The sequence below is a fragment of the Solanum lycopersicum genome, chromosome 4 (assembly GCF_036512215.1).
Source record: "Solanum lycopersicum chromosome 4, SLM_r2.1".
Taxonomy (NCBI): Eukaryota; Viridiplantae; Streptophyta; class Magnoliopsida; order Solanales; family Solanaceae; genus Solanum; species Solanum lycopersicum.
The window spans coordinates 6005512-6023098 of NC_090803.1; the positions used below are offsets into that span (position 1 = coordinate 6005512).

At 34.1% G+C, this 17587-nt stretch overlaps 2 protein-coding genes across 3 annotated transcripts; both read left to right on the forward strand.

Annotated features, from left to right (window-relative positions):
• The first annotated feature begins 930 nt into the window (after window positions 1–930).
• LOC101254988 (C2 and GRAM domain-containing protein At1g03370) lies at window positions 931–9937 on the forward strand. Its single transcript, XM_010320914.4, has 9 exons — window positions 931–2415; window positions 3771–5012; window positions 5473–5655; window positions 5784–6067; window positions 6172–6288; window positions 6513–6775; window positions 7627–7867; window positions 8911–9186; window positions 9272–9937. Exons 1-9 carry the CDS (start codon window positions 2067–2069, stop codon window positions 9479–9481), a joined length of 3165 nt encoding a protein of 1054 aa, XP_010319216.1. The 5' UTR covers window positions 931–2066; the 3' UTR covers window positions 9482–9937.
• Window positions 9938–10294: 357 nt separating this feature from the next.
• LOC101254681 (protein phosphatase 1 regulatory inhibitor subunit PPP1R8 homolog) lies at window positions 10295–15664 on the forward strand. 2 transcript variants are annotated; one of them, XM_004236597.5, is made up of 3 exons: window positions 10295–10731; window positions 12850–13443; window positions 14626–15664. In XM_004236597.5, exons 2-3 carry the CDS (start codon window positions 12974–12976, stop codon window positions 15425–15427), a joined length of 1272 nt encoding a protein of 423 aa, XP_004236645.1. In that variant the 5' UTR covers window positions 10295–10731; window positions 12850–12973; the 3' UTR covers window positions 15428–15664. The 2 variants fall into 2 exon arrangements, with proteins under 2 accessions (XP_004236645.1, XP_010319215.1); XM_010320913.4 differs by having other exon boundaries at window positions 10481–10731; window positions 12898–13443.
• The last annotated feature ends 1923 nt before the right edge of the window (window positions 15665–17587 follow it).

Below are 17587 nucleotides of genomic sequence, written 5' to 3' on the forward strand. Positions count from 1 at the left end.
TAATCATTTAATGTTTATTTTTAGAGACATAAAAGGAAAAAAATACAAATTATTATTTTTAGTCCAAGCTTTTTGTAATGCGTGTTAAGTGCCACTAAATATTCCTAACTCCTATGAGTAGTACTAGTACTAGTACTAATATTCAAGAAATTAATGAAAACTTTTACATTTAAATATCTCTTTATTTATTCATTTGTATAATTGTCATTTGGATTGTCCAAAGTGTCAAAAGCTACTACACTAGACCGAATTCAATAGGATTTTTTCATAATCTATAAAAAAAATAATATCTTTTTATCTCAAAATAAGATTAACATATATTTTATCTTTTTGCTAAATTTTACTTGTAGAATAATATTGTACATATTATTATTGGTTTTTTAATAAAAAAAACCCTAAAAGAAAATGATAAATGAGTGGAATGATTAAATTTTAATTAAAAATAATTTTATCATATTCACCATCAAATTTTTGTTTGATTATTGTGTATAAATGCTCATTAAATATGATCCGTGGAATATTTCTTTTTAAAAAATAATTTAACATGAAGTGTTAGCTATTATGAATGTATATTTCATTCGCATCATTTTCGTCAAATTTTTAATATTGTCACACTCAGAAATATACTCTCTATCTTTATTGAGTAAGAATCAAATTTGTGTATATTTTATTCTATCCATATCCGTGATATTATTATTGTTCAGTATTAATCTCATTTTTTTAAAAAATCTTTTTTCTTGTAACTGCAAAATAGATAAAAGGGAAAAGTTGTTGATCAAAAAAACAAAATAGCCTTACCTTTTGGACTCAAAAACAGCCAAATTTTATAGTGAACCTAAAAAGAAAAGAAAAAAAAAACTAAATGAGGCAAAAAGCTTAAAATATTATAACGTAAAGCTATTAAAGAAGAACTTAGTTATATTAATGACTGCTAAAATATTTTAGATTATAGTTTATTTATTTCAGGAAGTTATAACCAAAAATTATTTTTTTAAGAAAAAGTCTAAATTCATACGGGCAAATTGCAACTTATTTTTTTTCTTCTGATTTTTATTATTTTAATTTTTTTTACTCTCTCTCTGCTCTTTTCTCCATTCTTCTTCCCTCCAATCTCCCATTTTTATTTCTCATAAAATAAAAAAAAAATCAACATTTCTGAATCAGGGTCTTTTTCATCTTAAATAACCATTGCCAGTATTTAATTTTCTTGGATTTTTATTAATTATTTTTTGAATTTTTTCATGTAAAAATCCTATCTTTGGGCTATCTCTTTATCTGGGGCATTTTCTTTTTTAATTTGAAATTGATCCCTTCCATTGTCCTTTCTTTTTTCCACTCAGATTACAATTCTTTTCTATTGAAAACTTGAGCTTTTGATGATTCATTGTATCCATTCTTTGGTTTATTGTATAGTATTTATGAAAAAAACATTGACCTAGAAAAGTCAAATTCCTATTTTTGTGTATATCTTCTCAACATTGTTGTTAGCTTATCAAAAGGGGTGTCTTTAGTTTTGCAGCCTTTGAAGAAATGTTATAATAATAACCCCATGTTTTTCTCCTTGGTTAATTGAACTTGTATACCATTATTGCTCAATAAAAAAACTGATCTTTTTTTCTCTGAAGTTATTAATAGTTAAGGTCATTTGGTGAAATTTCGTTTCTTGGTTTTATTTTTGAGCTTTAGTAGGTGAGGTTATGTTTTTGTTCAATAAAAATTTGATCTTTTTTCTTGTCCTTTTCCTCTGAGTTATTCATAGTTAAGGCCATTTGATCAATCTTGGTTTTATTTTTGAACTTTGGTATGTGGGGTTATGTTCTTGTTCAATAAAAAATTGATCTTTTTGATAATTCTTTTCTTCTGAGTTATTAGTTGTTAAAGGTCATTTCATTAAATTTTTTTCTTGGTTTTATTTTTGAACTTTTAAAGGTGGGGGGTTATGTTCTTGTTCAATAAAAATTTGATCTTTTACTTATCCTTGCTCTGAGTTATTTAATAGTTAGGTCATTTGATCAACCAGAGAAGGTGGGGTTTATGTGATTTTTTCATTTTTGTCTTGGGAAAAGATGAAGCTTTTAGTAAGAGTTATTGAAGCAAGAAACATACCAGCTATGGACCCAAATGGGTTCAGTGATCCATATGTGAAGTTGTCATTGGGGAAACAGAAGTTTAAGAGTAAAGTTGTGAAGAAATGTTTAAATCCATCATGGTGTGAGGAATTTGCTTTTAGGGTAGATGACTTGAAGGAGGAGCTTACTATTTCTGTTTTAGATGAAGATAAATACTTCAATGATGATTTTGTTGGACAAATCAAGTTTCCAGTTTCTCAGGTTTTTGATACCAATGACAAGTCCCTTGGCACTGCTTGGTATACTTTACAGCCCAAGCAAAAGAAAGGCAAAAACAAGGATTGTGGTGAGTTGTCACTCTTGGTCTTGTTTTATCCTCATCTCTGAAAGGCTATTTAGTCTCCCTTTTATCTCGATGATTGTTTAATAATGTATGTTACTTGGAGTCTTCAAAAATGTCAATGGGTACATGTTGGATGCTCCAAAAGTTATTTTTGGAGAATTCGGCATAGGTGCGGTATCAAAAGTGAAGACTCTGTGCAACTTATGTTTGATTAGATTCTCTGTTTGTGTGTTTAGACTGGCATGTAATGTTGCACTTCTAGCTTTGATGTGGATCATTTGGAGAGAGAGAAATAGGAGGACTTTTAAAGGGGTAGAAATGAGTTTTAGGCAGTTGAGGAGTAGTCTCCGATTTCTTTTTCATTTTTGGTGCACCAATGTAATCCTGGGATGTATAGAGGACTGGGGACTACATCTTTTTGTACGTTATTTACTTTTTTGGTATCCGGCCGATTTTAGCCTTTTGATTTATGAAATGAATTGTTTATCTGATAAAAAAAGAAGTTTAAACTGGTTTCAGATGGGAAATGTTTCTGTATCTGCTAGAATATATGGTCTTTCCATTTTGCTTTAGGTCACAGTTTCAAGATACTATTAAGGTGGTAGTGAACTTTAACCTGTGATAGAGTGTTAGTTACCATCTTTATCAGATCATCAATTAATGCTTAACGAGAGATTTAGGATAGTAAAATTAGCAAAATACTAGACATTCAGCTGATTCCGGATAGGAATGTTTCTGTATCTGCTAGAATATATGGTCTTACTTTCCATTTTGATGATGACTTGCGGTTGAATAATGTTGAGATGTTTTATGCTCGTCAATGATCACTCATGTTATACTCCCTCCCTCTCAATTTGGTCATCTTAAGTTCCTTTTTAGTCTGTTTTCATAAAGAATGCCACTTTTGTTTTTTAACAACTCTTTGATTATGACTTTCCATGTGACATATTTAAGACCACAAGATAAAAGGACATTTTGGTACATGCTATATATCTTACTTTTAGACCACAAGATATAAAAGTAATGTTTACTTTCTTAAACTCTGCGTCAAGTCAAAACTAGGCAAACAAATTGAAATGGAGGGAGTACTTTTTCCCCCTTTTCAAGTGTTCCTGATTTTTTGTTGCATGTTATTTGCAACAAAGGTATTTTTGCACCAGTCGAGATATCTATGGATACATCCTCTTATGATTGGTCTGCATATGTCCCTAGCATGGAATAGTTGGATAGAACAAACCAACTTCATTTGAAACGCTATGATGCTTGATCAAATTCAATGTATCAATTACAAATAGCATTTCTTTTATGGTTTGCACAGGTCCAATCAATAATATAATTGTGTTCTTCCTTTCTAATAGGTCAAATTCTTCTCACAATATGTTTCTCGCAAGGCAATACATTGGCAGACTTACAATCAGTTGGTGATCATGGATCACTGTCGAAGAAGTTGTTTGATGTGGTATCTGAATCTCCTTCTTTGTCTTCCAATGACCCCTTGAGATCATCTTCTCCTATGAGATCTGAAGAAGCAGCCTCTTCAAAGGAGGAGAAGCCTCATGCGCAGACCTTTGCTGGTCGAATTGCTCAAATTTTCAATAAGAATGGGGATGCAGTATCCACGACTAACTTGAAAGCTCCAGATGTTACAGTGCCACCTGAAACAGTAAGTTCAACTGCTTCTGAGAATGCACAAGAGGAACAGTCCACATCGGGGAACTTTCAAGAACTATTGAAAAGCATTGAGGCAAGAGAACAACCAAGCGATGTTCCAAACCTTCCTGGTGGAGTAGTAGTGGATCAATTGTATGCTATTGCTCCTCATGAATTGAATTTGTTCCTTTTTTCACCAGATTCAGCCTTCTTTAAATCCTTAGTAGATATTCAGGGGTCCACAGAGTTGCGAGTTGGACCTTGGAAACTTGAAAATGGTGGTGAAAGTTTAAAAAGAGGGGTTAATTTTATCAAAGCTGCAAGTAGATTGGTCAAGGCTTTAAAAACTACAGAGGAACAAACGTATCTTAAAGCTGATGGGAAGTCTTTTTCTCTTTTAGCTATTGTGAGTACCCCAGATGCCCCATATGGAAGCACGTTCAAGGTAGAAGTGCTTTACAGCATTACTCCTGGTCCTGAGCTGCCTTCAGGAGAACAGTCTTCAAGGTTAGTAGTTTCATGGCGCATGAATTTCTTGCAAAGCACTATGATGAAAGGTATGATAGAAAATGGTGCACGGCAAGGTATTAAAGAGAGCTTTGATCAGTATGCAAATTTATTATCTCAGAACGTAAAGCCAGTTGACGCAAAGGACCTAGGTTCAGAGAAAGAACAGATTTTGGCATCTATAGAAGTGGAGCACCAGTCCGATTGGAAGCTGGCTTTCCAGTATTTTGCTAACTTCACTGTAATTTCAACCTTTTTCATTGGGTTATATGTATTTGTGCACGTCTTGTTGGCCATGCCTAGCACAATACAGGGGCTTGAGTTTGTTGGCCTTGACTTACCCGATTCTATTGGTGAGATAATTGTGTGTGGAGTGCTAGTACTTCAAGGAAAACGGGTGCTAGAGCTGATATCACGCTTCATGCGAGCTAGGGTACAAAAAGGTATACATCTACTCTCTCCGTTTCAATTTGTTTGACTTACTTTCCGTTTGTCCGTTCATAAAATTATGTCTCTTTCCTTTTTAGTAACGCTTTAAATTTCAACTTTCCACGTGACATGTTTAAGAACACAAAATTAAAGGATATTTGGTAAATTCAACATATCTTTAGTTCAAGACCACAAGATTCAAATGTCTTCTTTACTTTCTTAAACTCCGTTCCAAGTCAAAAACCATAAATTGAAAAAGAGGGAGTAATAGTTTCCTGTTTTTTTAAATCATCCGGACTAGAAGTAGGTGTTTTCTTGTTTGTCACTGCTTGTTACTATAAATACTTCGTATAGTGAATTTTCTTCTTCCCATGTTCACATGCAGACTTCTAAGAAGCTTCACGTACAACGTCTTTTAACAAGTAATTGTTTCTCCAAGGTGTTGATGTGTTGTATCTTTGATAATTTAACCAGGAAGTGACCATGGCATCAAAGCACAAGGGGATGGCTGGCTGTTAACTGTTGCCTTGATTGAAGGAAACAACTTGGCAGCTGTTGACGCTAGTGGATTCTCTGACCCGTATGTGGTGTTTACATGCAATGGAAAAACTAGAACCAGTTCAATCAAGTTCCAAAAGTCTAGTCCCAAATGGAATGGTAAATCTTCTTCTTTTGAAGGATGTATTGTCTTTTTTTGAAGTTCTGTAGTTGTCATCATTTGAGGATTTATGCAAGGTCATCTCTCCATTTGTTTTAATTAATAGTTGGAACCTTGTTACATGCAGAAATATTTGAATTTGATGCAATGGACGATCCCCCATCTGTTCTCGACGTAGAAGTGTTTGATTTTGATGGACCTTTTAGTGAAGCTACATCTCTTGGGCATGCTGAAATCAATTTTGTCAAAACTAATATATCAGATCTGTCTGATGTTGTAGTTCCTCTTCAAGGTAAATTAGCGCAGGCCTGTCAGTCTAAGCTGCATTTAAGAGTTTTCTTGAATAATACCAAGGGTAGCAATGTTGTCAAAGATTATCTGTCTAAGATGGAGAAGGAAGTTGGAAAGAAGGTAAATCATCCATTTCTGCAGTTAAAGTTACATGGTCAATGGATTTCACTAGATATGGGGATTTATTTTTCCTACTTAATGGTGTCTCTGAATTATTTTTGTAGATAAAAGTACGATCTCCTCAGACTAATTCAGCATTCCAAAAGCTTTTTGGGCTTCCACCAGAGGAATTTCTCATCAATGATTTTGCCTGTCACTTAAAACGCAAGATGCCCCTCCAGGTAGCTATGTCTATTGATTCTTTGTGTTGATATATCATGGAAATTTTCTTTACACAGTGTCTTTAGTCTTTAGTGTACCTAGGCATCAATTAGTCAAGATTGCTAATGCTCTCTCTTTGATATGACTCCGGTATCTTGTAAAGGTTGTCAATGAGCATCCATGAACTTACGGAGCTATGATGCCTTCTTTTTTAATGCATTTATTTGTATTTTTTTTGGTTCAGGGCCGGCTGTTTTTGTCTGCAAGAATAATCGGTTTCCATTCTGATCTATTTGGACATAAGACCAAATTTTTCCTTCTTTGGGAAGATATCGAAGACATTCAAGTTGAATCCCCTACTTTGGCATCAATGGGTAGCCCGAATGTTATCATGACTTTAAAGCCAGGTAGAGGTTTTGATGCAAGGCATGGTGCCAAGACTCAAGACGAGGAAGGCAGGCTGAAGTTCCATTTCCACTCTTTTGTCTCTTTTAATGTTGCTCACAGGTAAATGTTCACCTCTTTATAAGCGGCATTACCTATTTTGAACAAGTACTTTGTACTCCCTCTTCTCGTACTTCCCTTTATAGTCTGTTACAAAAAGAATTCCTACTCTTTTGAGAACTCTTTATTCTAACTTCCCGCAGAGTGTTTAAGACCTCAAGATTAAAGGACATTTTGATACATTCTACTTATCTTTAGTTTAAGACCACAAGATTCAAGAGTCTTCTTTACTTTCTCAAACTCTGTTCCAAGTTAAAACCGGACAAACAAATTGAAACAGAGGGATTACTTGGTATAAGATTTTCCCTTCACCCTGGGATGGAAAATCTACATAAACAAAGATTTAAACTTGGCCTCAACTGGAAAATAAGCACTCCAACTTTAAGAATGCACATCTAGACACCTCAACTCGCAACCACTGTGTCATTTGAACACCTCAACTTACAAAATGATCATCTAGACACCTCCAAGATTTGTGTGCCATGTCAGCATCAGGGTCAGGTGTCCATGAGACATAATGGGGATGAGTTTGAAGTGTTTAGTTGTCAGTTAAGACCAAGTTGAAATGTCTAGACGTGCACTCTCAAAGTTTGAGTGCTTACTTGCCTGTTGAGGCCATGTTTGAGTGTCTATTTATGTATTATGTCTTTTTTTTCTTTCCATCCAAACTTAGGAGTCTAGTGTCTTTGATGGATGAAGCTAGATTCAGGATTGGCATGTTAGGGGGCTAATTGTGCATTCAAAATGAACTTTAAAGGGGAAAAGGGCTGTTGTCAGACAAATGTTGCGTTCCTCCACTGAGCGCAGCTTATAGTAATAACAAGTAATTTTAATTTATTTGCTTATGTGTCCAGGACTTTCATGGCATTGTGGAAAGCAAGAGCTTTGAGTCCCGAGCAGAAGGTGCAGATAGTTGAAGCCGAAGCCGAAGCCAAAAACCTTCAAATGGCAGAAGAGGATTCAATAGGCAGTGACTTCCAAGCTGCAGATGATGACTCTGAAGGCAAAAGCCTTCAATCAGAAGAGAGCGGATCATTCGTCGGTATGGAGGATACAAATATGTCTATCGTTTATTCCTCTGTACTTTCAGTTCCAGTGAGTATCTCTTCTGCCTTCAAGTTGTCACTCTCTCATCTGTATCTTTATACATATAATATATACTTCCGTCATTTCAATTTGTTTGTTTGATTCACAGTTTAAGTAAAGAAGTCGTTTGAATCTTGTGGTCTTAAGTAGAATGTACTAAAAATGCCCTTTAATTTTGTGATCTTAAACATGCTACGTGGAAAGTTAGAATTAAAGAGTTTCCAAAAAGGAAAGAGGCATTCTTTTGAAATGGACTAAAAAGGAAAGTAAGACAAACAAAGTGAAACAGAGGAAGTAATTTAGACACGCGTGCACACACACCCCATATGCACATGCACACACATTCGAGCATGTTTTTGTGTCCTATATGTTAACTCTTTCCCTTTTGTTCGAGAGATTTGGTAGTTAAATATATTGGATGGATTTCGGTTCAGATGGGATTTACAGGTCTGCATGCAGTGGTGGTTAAATTTCTCACCCACTTCCGTTTGTACATGCCCCAATTATAGTTAGACTATCCATTACTTGCTCTATTGTTGTAGTCTGACATTAGAGCATGTGAAACGGGACTTCTTAATGGCGTTTGCATTTCTTTCTAAAACATGTTTTACTTTTACCTTTCTATATTTGGTCCAAAGATTTCTCTGAGAGTACATTTTCATTTTCATTAACTTATTTCCTCAAATAGCATCAAGTTAGTTTTTGCATGAAGAATACAATCTTCCTCTAGACGCACCAACCTCCCTCATCAAGAACTTGTACATTTTGTACATGGTTGTGGTTAATGAACAGAACAAAAAATGAAACGGGCAACTCATCACGAACCCACCATGACGATCACCACCACAACAACATAACTAGTGTTGCCCCACAAAGTGCAGTCCGGGGAGGGTAGAGTGTCCACATGCCTTACCCCTATCTAAGAGATAGAGAGGTTATTTCCGATAGACCCTCAGCTAAAGGCTACTGATTGTCTTGTTTCTTTTTCTTTTATTGGGAAGAGTATGTATTTTCTGACTTGCTATGATTGTTTATTTTTGGGTTATTTGCAGACGGACTTTTTCATGGAATTATTCAGTGGGGGCGAACTTGATCGTAAGGTCATGGAAAGAGTTGGTTGTCTTAATTATTCTTTTAGTCCCTGGGAAGAATCTGAGAAGCCTGATGTGCATCAGAGGCAACTTTATTATAAATTTGATAAGTGTATTTCCCGTTATCGAGGTGAAGTGACAAGCACGCAACAAAGATCCCGCCTTTCTGATAAAAACGATTGGCTTATAGAAGAGGTCATGACTCTTCATGGCGTTCCACTGGGTGATTATTTCAATGTAGGGGACACTATCATATACTAGTTACATGTATTTCATAGCTTATTCGTTGATTTCATTCGTTTCCTTGTTTATGTTTTTGCAGCTTCGCCTGGGATATCAGGTTGAGAACGTCCCCTCAAGATCGACAAGATGCAGCGTACAGGTACAACTGGGAATCGCTTGGTTAAAATACTCTAGACATCAGAAAAGGATCACGAAAAACATAATTTCTAACCTGCAAGAACGCCTATTAGTCATGTGTAGTGGAGTTGAGAAGGAATACCTCTCGAAATCTGATCCCCTCGTGATCTAGAGGGTTCGTTGGCGTTTGCAGAAACTTTATATTAGAAGGACTAACATAGTTCATTGAAGCACTGTTGTTGTATAGTTCTTGAGTCACTAACAAGTGACTGGAAGCAGCAAAATGTGTAAAACTTACACTATGCAGCTCAAGAATACACGGTCAAGACAACGATCTCCCACTCACAACGTTTGAATGATACATGTTTAAACTTCTTGTTTGATATCGACCCCAATTAGTTTGAGATTGAGGTGTAGTTGTTGTACAACATCTTACATTTGAGTAGATTCGCAACGATATTTTTTAATTTTTTGGACATGAAGAACTTTGATCACTTCAAACTATAAGATGAGGAGACATTTTTTGGTATGTATATAATGTCCACATTTATAGATTTGATTAGTTCTTTTGGAAGTCCAATGTATTCTGTTTATTTGGCTAAGTGAAAATGAAAACCATTCATGATAACTGTTGAGTTTTTTTTTTTTGGATTTAATTAATTTTGTTGTTGTATAAAAATAATTAAACTTCACTCACTAAACTATAATTTTATCGAAAAATTATGTATAAATAAGGTTATGCTTTTCTTTAGGTACATGTATTAGATATGAATTATCTTAGTAAAAATACTACCTCTAAGACGTTCTACTTTTACCCAATATAACTTAAATCAATCATTAATGTGACTTATAAGAAAAAATTATAACTAATCTCTTCTTATATATATGATATGATATAGATAAGTCAAACCATTTTATCAGACGAAAAATATTTAATAATTCTATTATTATACAAGTAGATAATTTTAATTAAATGATGTTATTCATCACATTAAAATTATAAAAAAGCAATTCAATACACAAATATTTCGTATTCATATAGCTTTGGGAAAGGATTACTTCTAATCCTAATTCGATTCGAAGTAACTTCTTCTATGACTCGAACCTGTGATTTATAGGTCACACCGCGACTACGACAACTTTATAAGATCCAAATTATTATCCAAAAAATTATTTCTTGGAAGAAAAAAACACAAAAAAAAACATAGTATTTGGAAAATCCCTCTTTTATCTCTCGCCTCCGTTGTTTCTTCCAAACTCAAGAATTGAACTTCAAAATCCCCAAATTCACCATCTTTGCTTCCTTCGATCGGCTACTAGCTTCAACTTCAACTGTTAAATTTAACCCTAAATCTCATACAACAAAAGGGGCATTCTCTATTTTTGTTTTTGGCTGCTTCTGTTTACTTTTGTGTCAAAGAGGTTAGTTAAATCTTGTCTTTTTGCCTAATCTTATTTGTTTTTATCTTCTGTTGATCCTTTGCTAATATGACATACCCTTTTGCTAATTCATGGATCCTCATGCCCCTATATAATGATTTATGTATTTGGTTTCATATGTTAGCTCAAATTTTGGTTCTTGAATTGTTAAAAGCTTGAGCAAGACAGTTGTGGTGTAAAGTTATTTTTTCCCTTCCTTTTTGCTTTTTCATGGATTCCCATGCCCCTGTATAGTGACTTCTGTATTTGGTTTCATATGTTAGCTAAATTTTGGTTCTTGTAAATGCTTAGCCGAGGGTTTATCAGGAAAGCCCTCTCTGCCTATGAGGTAGGGGGTAAGGTCTGCGTTATTGCGTACGTTGTAGCCTCCCCAGATCCTACTTTTTGGGACTATACTAGGTATTGGTGTAGTTGTTAAATGCTTAAGCAAGACAGTTGTGGTGTAGGTTTTTGCTTTTCTTCATTTTCTTTTTTTGCTCATAGTTTGAACCTTTTAAGTTTGCTGCATGTTGTTGTACAATTTTGTTGAGCCTGAGGGTCTATCAGAATTCAGAAATAACCTCTCTACCTCAAAAGTAGAGATGTCTAGTCGGCATAGACTCTACCCTCCCCAGACCTCACTTTGTGGGACTACATTGGGTGGGTTGTTGTTGCTGGTTGTTGGACTATTTTATAGGGTTAAGGTGCAAACTATTGCTTGTGTTAGCAGAATATATATTGACATAGTTAGATTACAGTGTGCGAAAGACAACCTCTTTTTTCTAATGTCATTTGCGAATACTTATAGGGTATGTTAATTCATTCATAACATACCCCTTTGCTAATTCATGGATCCCCATGTCCATATACAGTGACTTCTGTATTTGGTTAGCTCAATTTTTTGTTCTTGAATTGTTAAATGCTTAAGCAAGACAGTTGTGGTGTAGGTTTTTTTTTTTTCCTTTTCTTGTTTTGCACATAGTTTGAGCTTTTAAGATTTCTGCTGGTTGTTGGACTATTCCATAGGGTTGAGGTACAATAGCAGAATCTATATTGACATTGTTAGTTTAAATGCTGAGAAAGACCATTATTTTTCTTTTCTGATCTCATTTGCTACTAATACTTATCTGCTTTTGATGGCCTGCAAATATAAGCTTCGGTTGATTCATTCATAGTTAACCCGTTTGCTAATTATGTATTTTAGCTTGAATTTTAATTCTGGATTTGTGAGATGCTTAAAATTAGTGCAAGTTAGTTGTGGTAGAGGACGTTCTTTTCTTTTTCTCTTTCTAGTGGTAGAGCATTAAAGATTGTTGCTGGTTGTTAGACTACTCTATAGGGTTGAGATACAAGTTTATTTTATAACAACTATTTACTTGTTTTAGCAAAAGCTGTATTGAGTGACAATAACATGAGTTGAGCTTAAATCGAATAGTGGGGATTAATCAGTTGACTCCAGCCTTTTTGGGACTGAGGCGTAGTTGTTGTTTTAGTAGTTGTAGCGGAACCTATATTGATATTGTTGGATTACAATGTTGGAAAAGGCAATTTTATTTCCTTCTCATTCCATATAAAGTTGTATGCTATTGTAGTCTAGGACTGTGGAACAGAGCAGATGCAACCTTTGTAAAATGGGTTTGATTGAATCCAGTATTTTTGATGCGGGAATATAGATATGTATGTGAAAAATCACTAAAATTTTGACATACATTAAGGCAGAACAAGTTTAGTCTAAGAACATTTAAGAGATTGAACCTGTAAAGTTCAAAACCTGAATTATTCTCTTATGTGGATGTTAAAATAAACCACCATGTTGTAATATCAAATATTTAGTAGAGTATTTTTGCATACAACACCATTTGAGACTCATACTAGGCAGGAAATCTGAATAAAACCACAACTGGATTTTCTCCCAAATCAAATTGTCCACTTGTTGAATAGACATAATAACTAAAACAACTGTGTTTGTTATTTTTTTATTTCCTATATATTTTATGAACTCCTGCAATAGATTAAATAGACAAGTTAATACATATATTTGTGGGTGAACTCTAAAGAGTGTTGTAGATGCTCCTCTTTTCTATTGCCTTTTGTTGGTTAAATCCTTGTTTTGGAATGCAGTGTTATTTAATATGGTAACTGAGTTCGTGGAATTCTGAGATAATGTAGTGGTAAGAAGGATCCATGCCAGAAATATTATAAAACTGAGGAAGAGCTTATAGTTTGAGCTGAAGATACAGACAAAATGTATGGTAGAGCAGGGCTTGACCGATTTAAGAAAGCTCAGTCATTGGAGCCATTTGCTGTGTCTGCGAATTCAGCTGCTAAATCAGCATTGCAGCCAACTAAGCCAGCAATCCATTCTTCTCCAGCATATGCACAGTCCACAACATCTCATCAACATACTCAATATGTAAATCCCCAACCTGCTTTGCAGAAATCCGTTGTGGCAGATGCAACCTCTTCTATAGGGCCAACTCATCATGTCACTCATGGAGGGGGACAATCAACTTGGCAGCCTCCTGATTGGGCTATTGAGCCACGTCGAGGCGTTTATTATCTTGATGTGATCAAAGACGGGGAGGTACTTGATCGAATTAATTTGGATAAGCGAAGGCATATCTTTGGACGACAGTTTCACACTTGTGATTTTGTCCTTGATCATCAGTCAGTCTCACGCCAGCACGCTGCTGTGGTTCCTCACAAAAATGGAAGGTGTGACACGTGTTCCTGTTTTTTGCTTATTTAGTGGTGAACATATTATTTTGTTATTTAGGCTAGCTTGGCAGGAGAAGTCGACAAGTAATTATTGAATGGATGAAATACTACATAACACGAATATAACTCTATGATGATGAAATGCTTGAATATGTTATGAAATTCATTTTTATGCATTTCTTCTTTGAGCTGAAGTGAGTAAGTAAAAAAATTAAGCAAGCTTTGGCGTCAGGGCCATGGTTCCATTACTAATAAATCACTTATATATGTGTGGAAATATCTTGTGTGGACTTCAACTTTTAAATTTGTTCTTGCTGGACATTCTTACTAAAGCAATGATATTTTGCATATTTGTTGCTTATTTTTGAAGATTCACAAATACTACCCCACAATGCAAGAAATGAGGAACTGTGGATTTATTCGATGTTGCTCAAGATCATTTCAAATTTTGTTGTTAACTGTTAATTGTACAATTTGGGACATCAAGAATGTCATGTATCTGTAAATATCATCTATCATGGTCATCCAATCCTCGTGAATTGGAGCATCTAGCCCCATTTAGATTTAAGTAATAAAGATGATTCTTTTGACTGCATAGTCATTTTGATAACACTGTTAATGTAACTTGTCAATTTTGACAAACATATCTCCAGGGTAAAAAATAGGTGTTAAAATAGGTGTTTACTAGATTTGCATTTCTGGTGTAAAAGTAGTGTTATGGTGTAAAAGTAGTGTTATGGGAAACTTGATTGAATAGATGAATTTTCTTGAGGAATTAGATGATATGTAGAAGGCTTTTTTTAATCTGCAGTTGGGTTGCTGTAATTGTGCCATTTTGGTACCTTTATCAATAAAATTTTACCTTATCGGGAAAAAGAGCAACTTGTCAATAGTGAGAATCCTTATTGACATAGAAGTATTCTTTTCTTCTTATGATCAGGTTGGCCTGCTTATAAATTATTATTTTTTGTTACTTCTACTGTGTGTCTTTAGACAAAGAAATTGCTCCTTTTGAAACTGTAATGCCTATCCTTAGATGTCAAGACACACCTTTTGAAAAGATATTATATAAGGATAGGCATTACAGTTTTAAAAGGTGCAATTTCTTTGTCTAAAGACACAGTAGAAGTAACGAAAATAAATAATTTATGTGAACTAATAATATCTTTTCTCTCGCAGCATTTATGTGATTGATTTAGGATCTGCACATGGAACATTTGTTGCTAATGAGAGGCTAACAAAGGATTCCCCTGTCGAGCTCGAGACTGGACAATCTTTGAAGTTTGCTGCATCAACAAGGACTTACATCTTGAGAAAGAACAATGAAGCTCTCTTCCCTCCTGCACGACTACCTGCAGAAATAGATTTACCACCAGTTCCAGATCCTTCAGATGAGGAAGCTGTTTTGGCTTATAACACCTTTTTAAACCGCTATGGACTTACTAGGCCTGATTCATTGTCAAAATCAACAGTATCAACTAGTGAGAAGGATGCCAATCATTCATCTGAGAGGCCTACAAAAAGAATTAGGAGAAGAAGTGTGTCATTTAAAGACCAGGTTGGGGGGGAGCTAGTTGAAGTTGTCGGTATTTCAGATGGAGTAGATGTGGAGACAGAACCTGGTCCAGTGGGTGTGAAAGAAGGAAGTCTTGTTGGAAAATATGAGTCTCTTATAGAAATTACAGTGATACCCAAAGGGAAAGAACACTCCTCTGTAAAAGATGTCAACGTTTCCCAAACAGGTGTAACAGACAAACTTAAACAGGTATTGAACAAGGTGAAGAATCCGCCTAAGGGTGGAATTTATGACGATCTTTATGGAGAATCAATTCCTAGTAAAGTTGGATCTTGGGCATATTCTGGTATCGGTCAGTCTGCTTCCACTAACGATGCTGAAGGACACTCCCCTGGTTCCTTAGGCAGAGTCTCTGGGAGTATCTCAAGCAATGTGGATGACGATACTGATGATTTGTTTGGCTAGCAAACACATTGCTTACTTTTGAATTCGGCCTCAACCCCTGGCCATTGGCAATGAGTTCAGACGTATGAGCTGCACGAGGCATCTCAAGTAGATTAAATTATGTTAGTCGTTGTATTCTTCTCTTTCCTGGCGTGTGCACCAACAGGGATTCAATTTTGAACTTAAAACTTTGTTTGTCAGGACACTGAATCTGTGACTTGAGATCAATGGAAAAAAGTGTCTTATCTTTCCCATTTTCATTTTGTGCAGAACAAGTGGTCATAAACTCAATGCTCATGTGGTGCTTTTTGTTGTATGATGTGATCAGCAAATACAATATTTACTAGGAACTATCAAAAATTTATCTTTAGGGCTGTATATAGCCTATGAAAATCTATTATTATCTTATTCTATCCTTAGTTTTAACTCGTAAGATTTTCCTAGATATGTTGTTGTTCCCATAACTTAATGATTCTCTGAAAACATTTTTTCATTATATAAGCAATTTTTCAAACACAATTAATATCTAGTTAGCTGGGTGGTGTTGAACTTTTGATCCCCAAGTATGAGGGAGTTGAAACAAAATCAATAAATTCATAAATAAATGTATAAAGATTTAAGCTCCAAGATACAAATTTTAAATCTTTTTGAAAATTAACTTCTTCTAAGATTGATAACAAAAATTTATAGTTGTAGATTATTTCTTAAATTTCAGTGTTTAAATGATGAAATAATATATTAATATCAAAATATTTGATCAGAATCTCTATATTTATATTGTTGATAATATTAGAGATTCTATGTTTTTTTCAAACACAATTAATTATTATTATTATTTTATTCATTCACTTTTACTCATTGTAAGAGAAAAAATATATATACACCAATGAAATATATTGTCATAAAATACTCACATTAATCATTATTTTTCTGTTTGGCCACAAAAATTTTCAAATATATTTGGGGAAAAAGTTAAGAGATAGTGTTTGAACATACAATTTGTCATTGTCTTTGACAAAAATTTCACGTTTTCAGATACTAGAAAAAATGATATTTGAATTTTTTTCAAAAAAATTGTCCCAAATTTTTATATTTTATAAAAACTCCCATGTTTTCATAGTTTTACCCTAAATTTTGGTCCTAGTTTGTTGTACAATATTTATACAATCATCTACATATTTTATAAGAAAATTTATGAGCCTGCTCTCTCCGGAGTCTCTTCCAATTATTTGTAAATAGTAATAGTAGTTTTTCATATATAAATCAATGATGTTTTTTTTTTGTTTCATTCCTTTTTTTTTTCTTTTTCATATTCATGCTAATTGTGTTCTCTATCATAAATATGATTATAATAAAATGAAGTATAACTTTTGAGTATCATATATTCATATAACAGACCCTAGGCTCGCCTATGTGGTGCTATCACAACTTCACAAGTCAGAGTTTACTTTTAAATATATTTTATTTCAAAACTAACCTTTCCATTTCATGAAAAAAAAATGTGAGTTTTATGAAAAATTGAGACTTTTATGAAGAGTTGCGAACGACTTTTATGAAAGGTTGTCACCTTTCCGAAGCGTTGTAATTTTTCAATGAGTTGTGACATTTTCGATGTGGCACAATAAGCATTTCTTCACACCACCCTTTGTTTTCTATAAATAGAGGGATTTCCTCTCATTTTAAAATAACAAAAATTCTGAACTTCTTCTTCTTCTTCTGCGCAATTAAATATTTGTGTAGTTTACTCCTGTTTAACATCATTATTTTGTACTGGTGAATAGAATCGTTCTATGAACTCGATTTTCCCTTTCTGTTTCATTCTATTGTTACAGATCCTGATATTTTTCTTACAATCATTAATTTATGCTTATCTTATTAATTGTTGTTTTTGAGTACATGTTTTAAACTTTGTTTTGAGTACATGTTTTAAACTTTGTTGTTTATGTATTTGTAAATTTATTTTTTATAAGTATTTTTGGGTACAAATTAAATAATACATGTTAATTGAGTATTTACAAAATATTTCTCTGCTGAAATTGTTGAAGGTACAATATAAAAAACTCATTAATGATCTACATTACTGTCACGATCGAAGAGCACCCCCTAGAAGTAACATGGCGTACTTGACCTCTCGGAGTTCTTATACAAGCCCATAGTTATGATCATTCATCGCATTGTCAT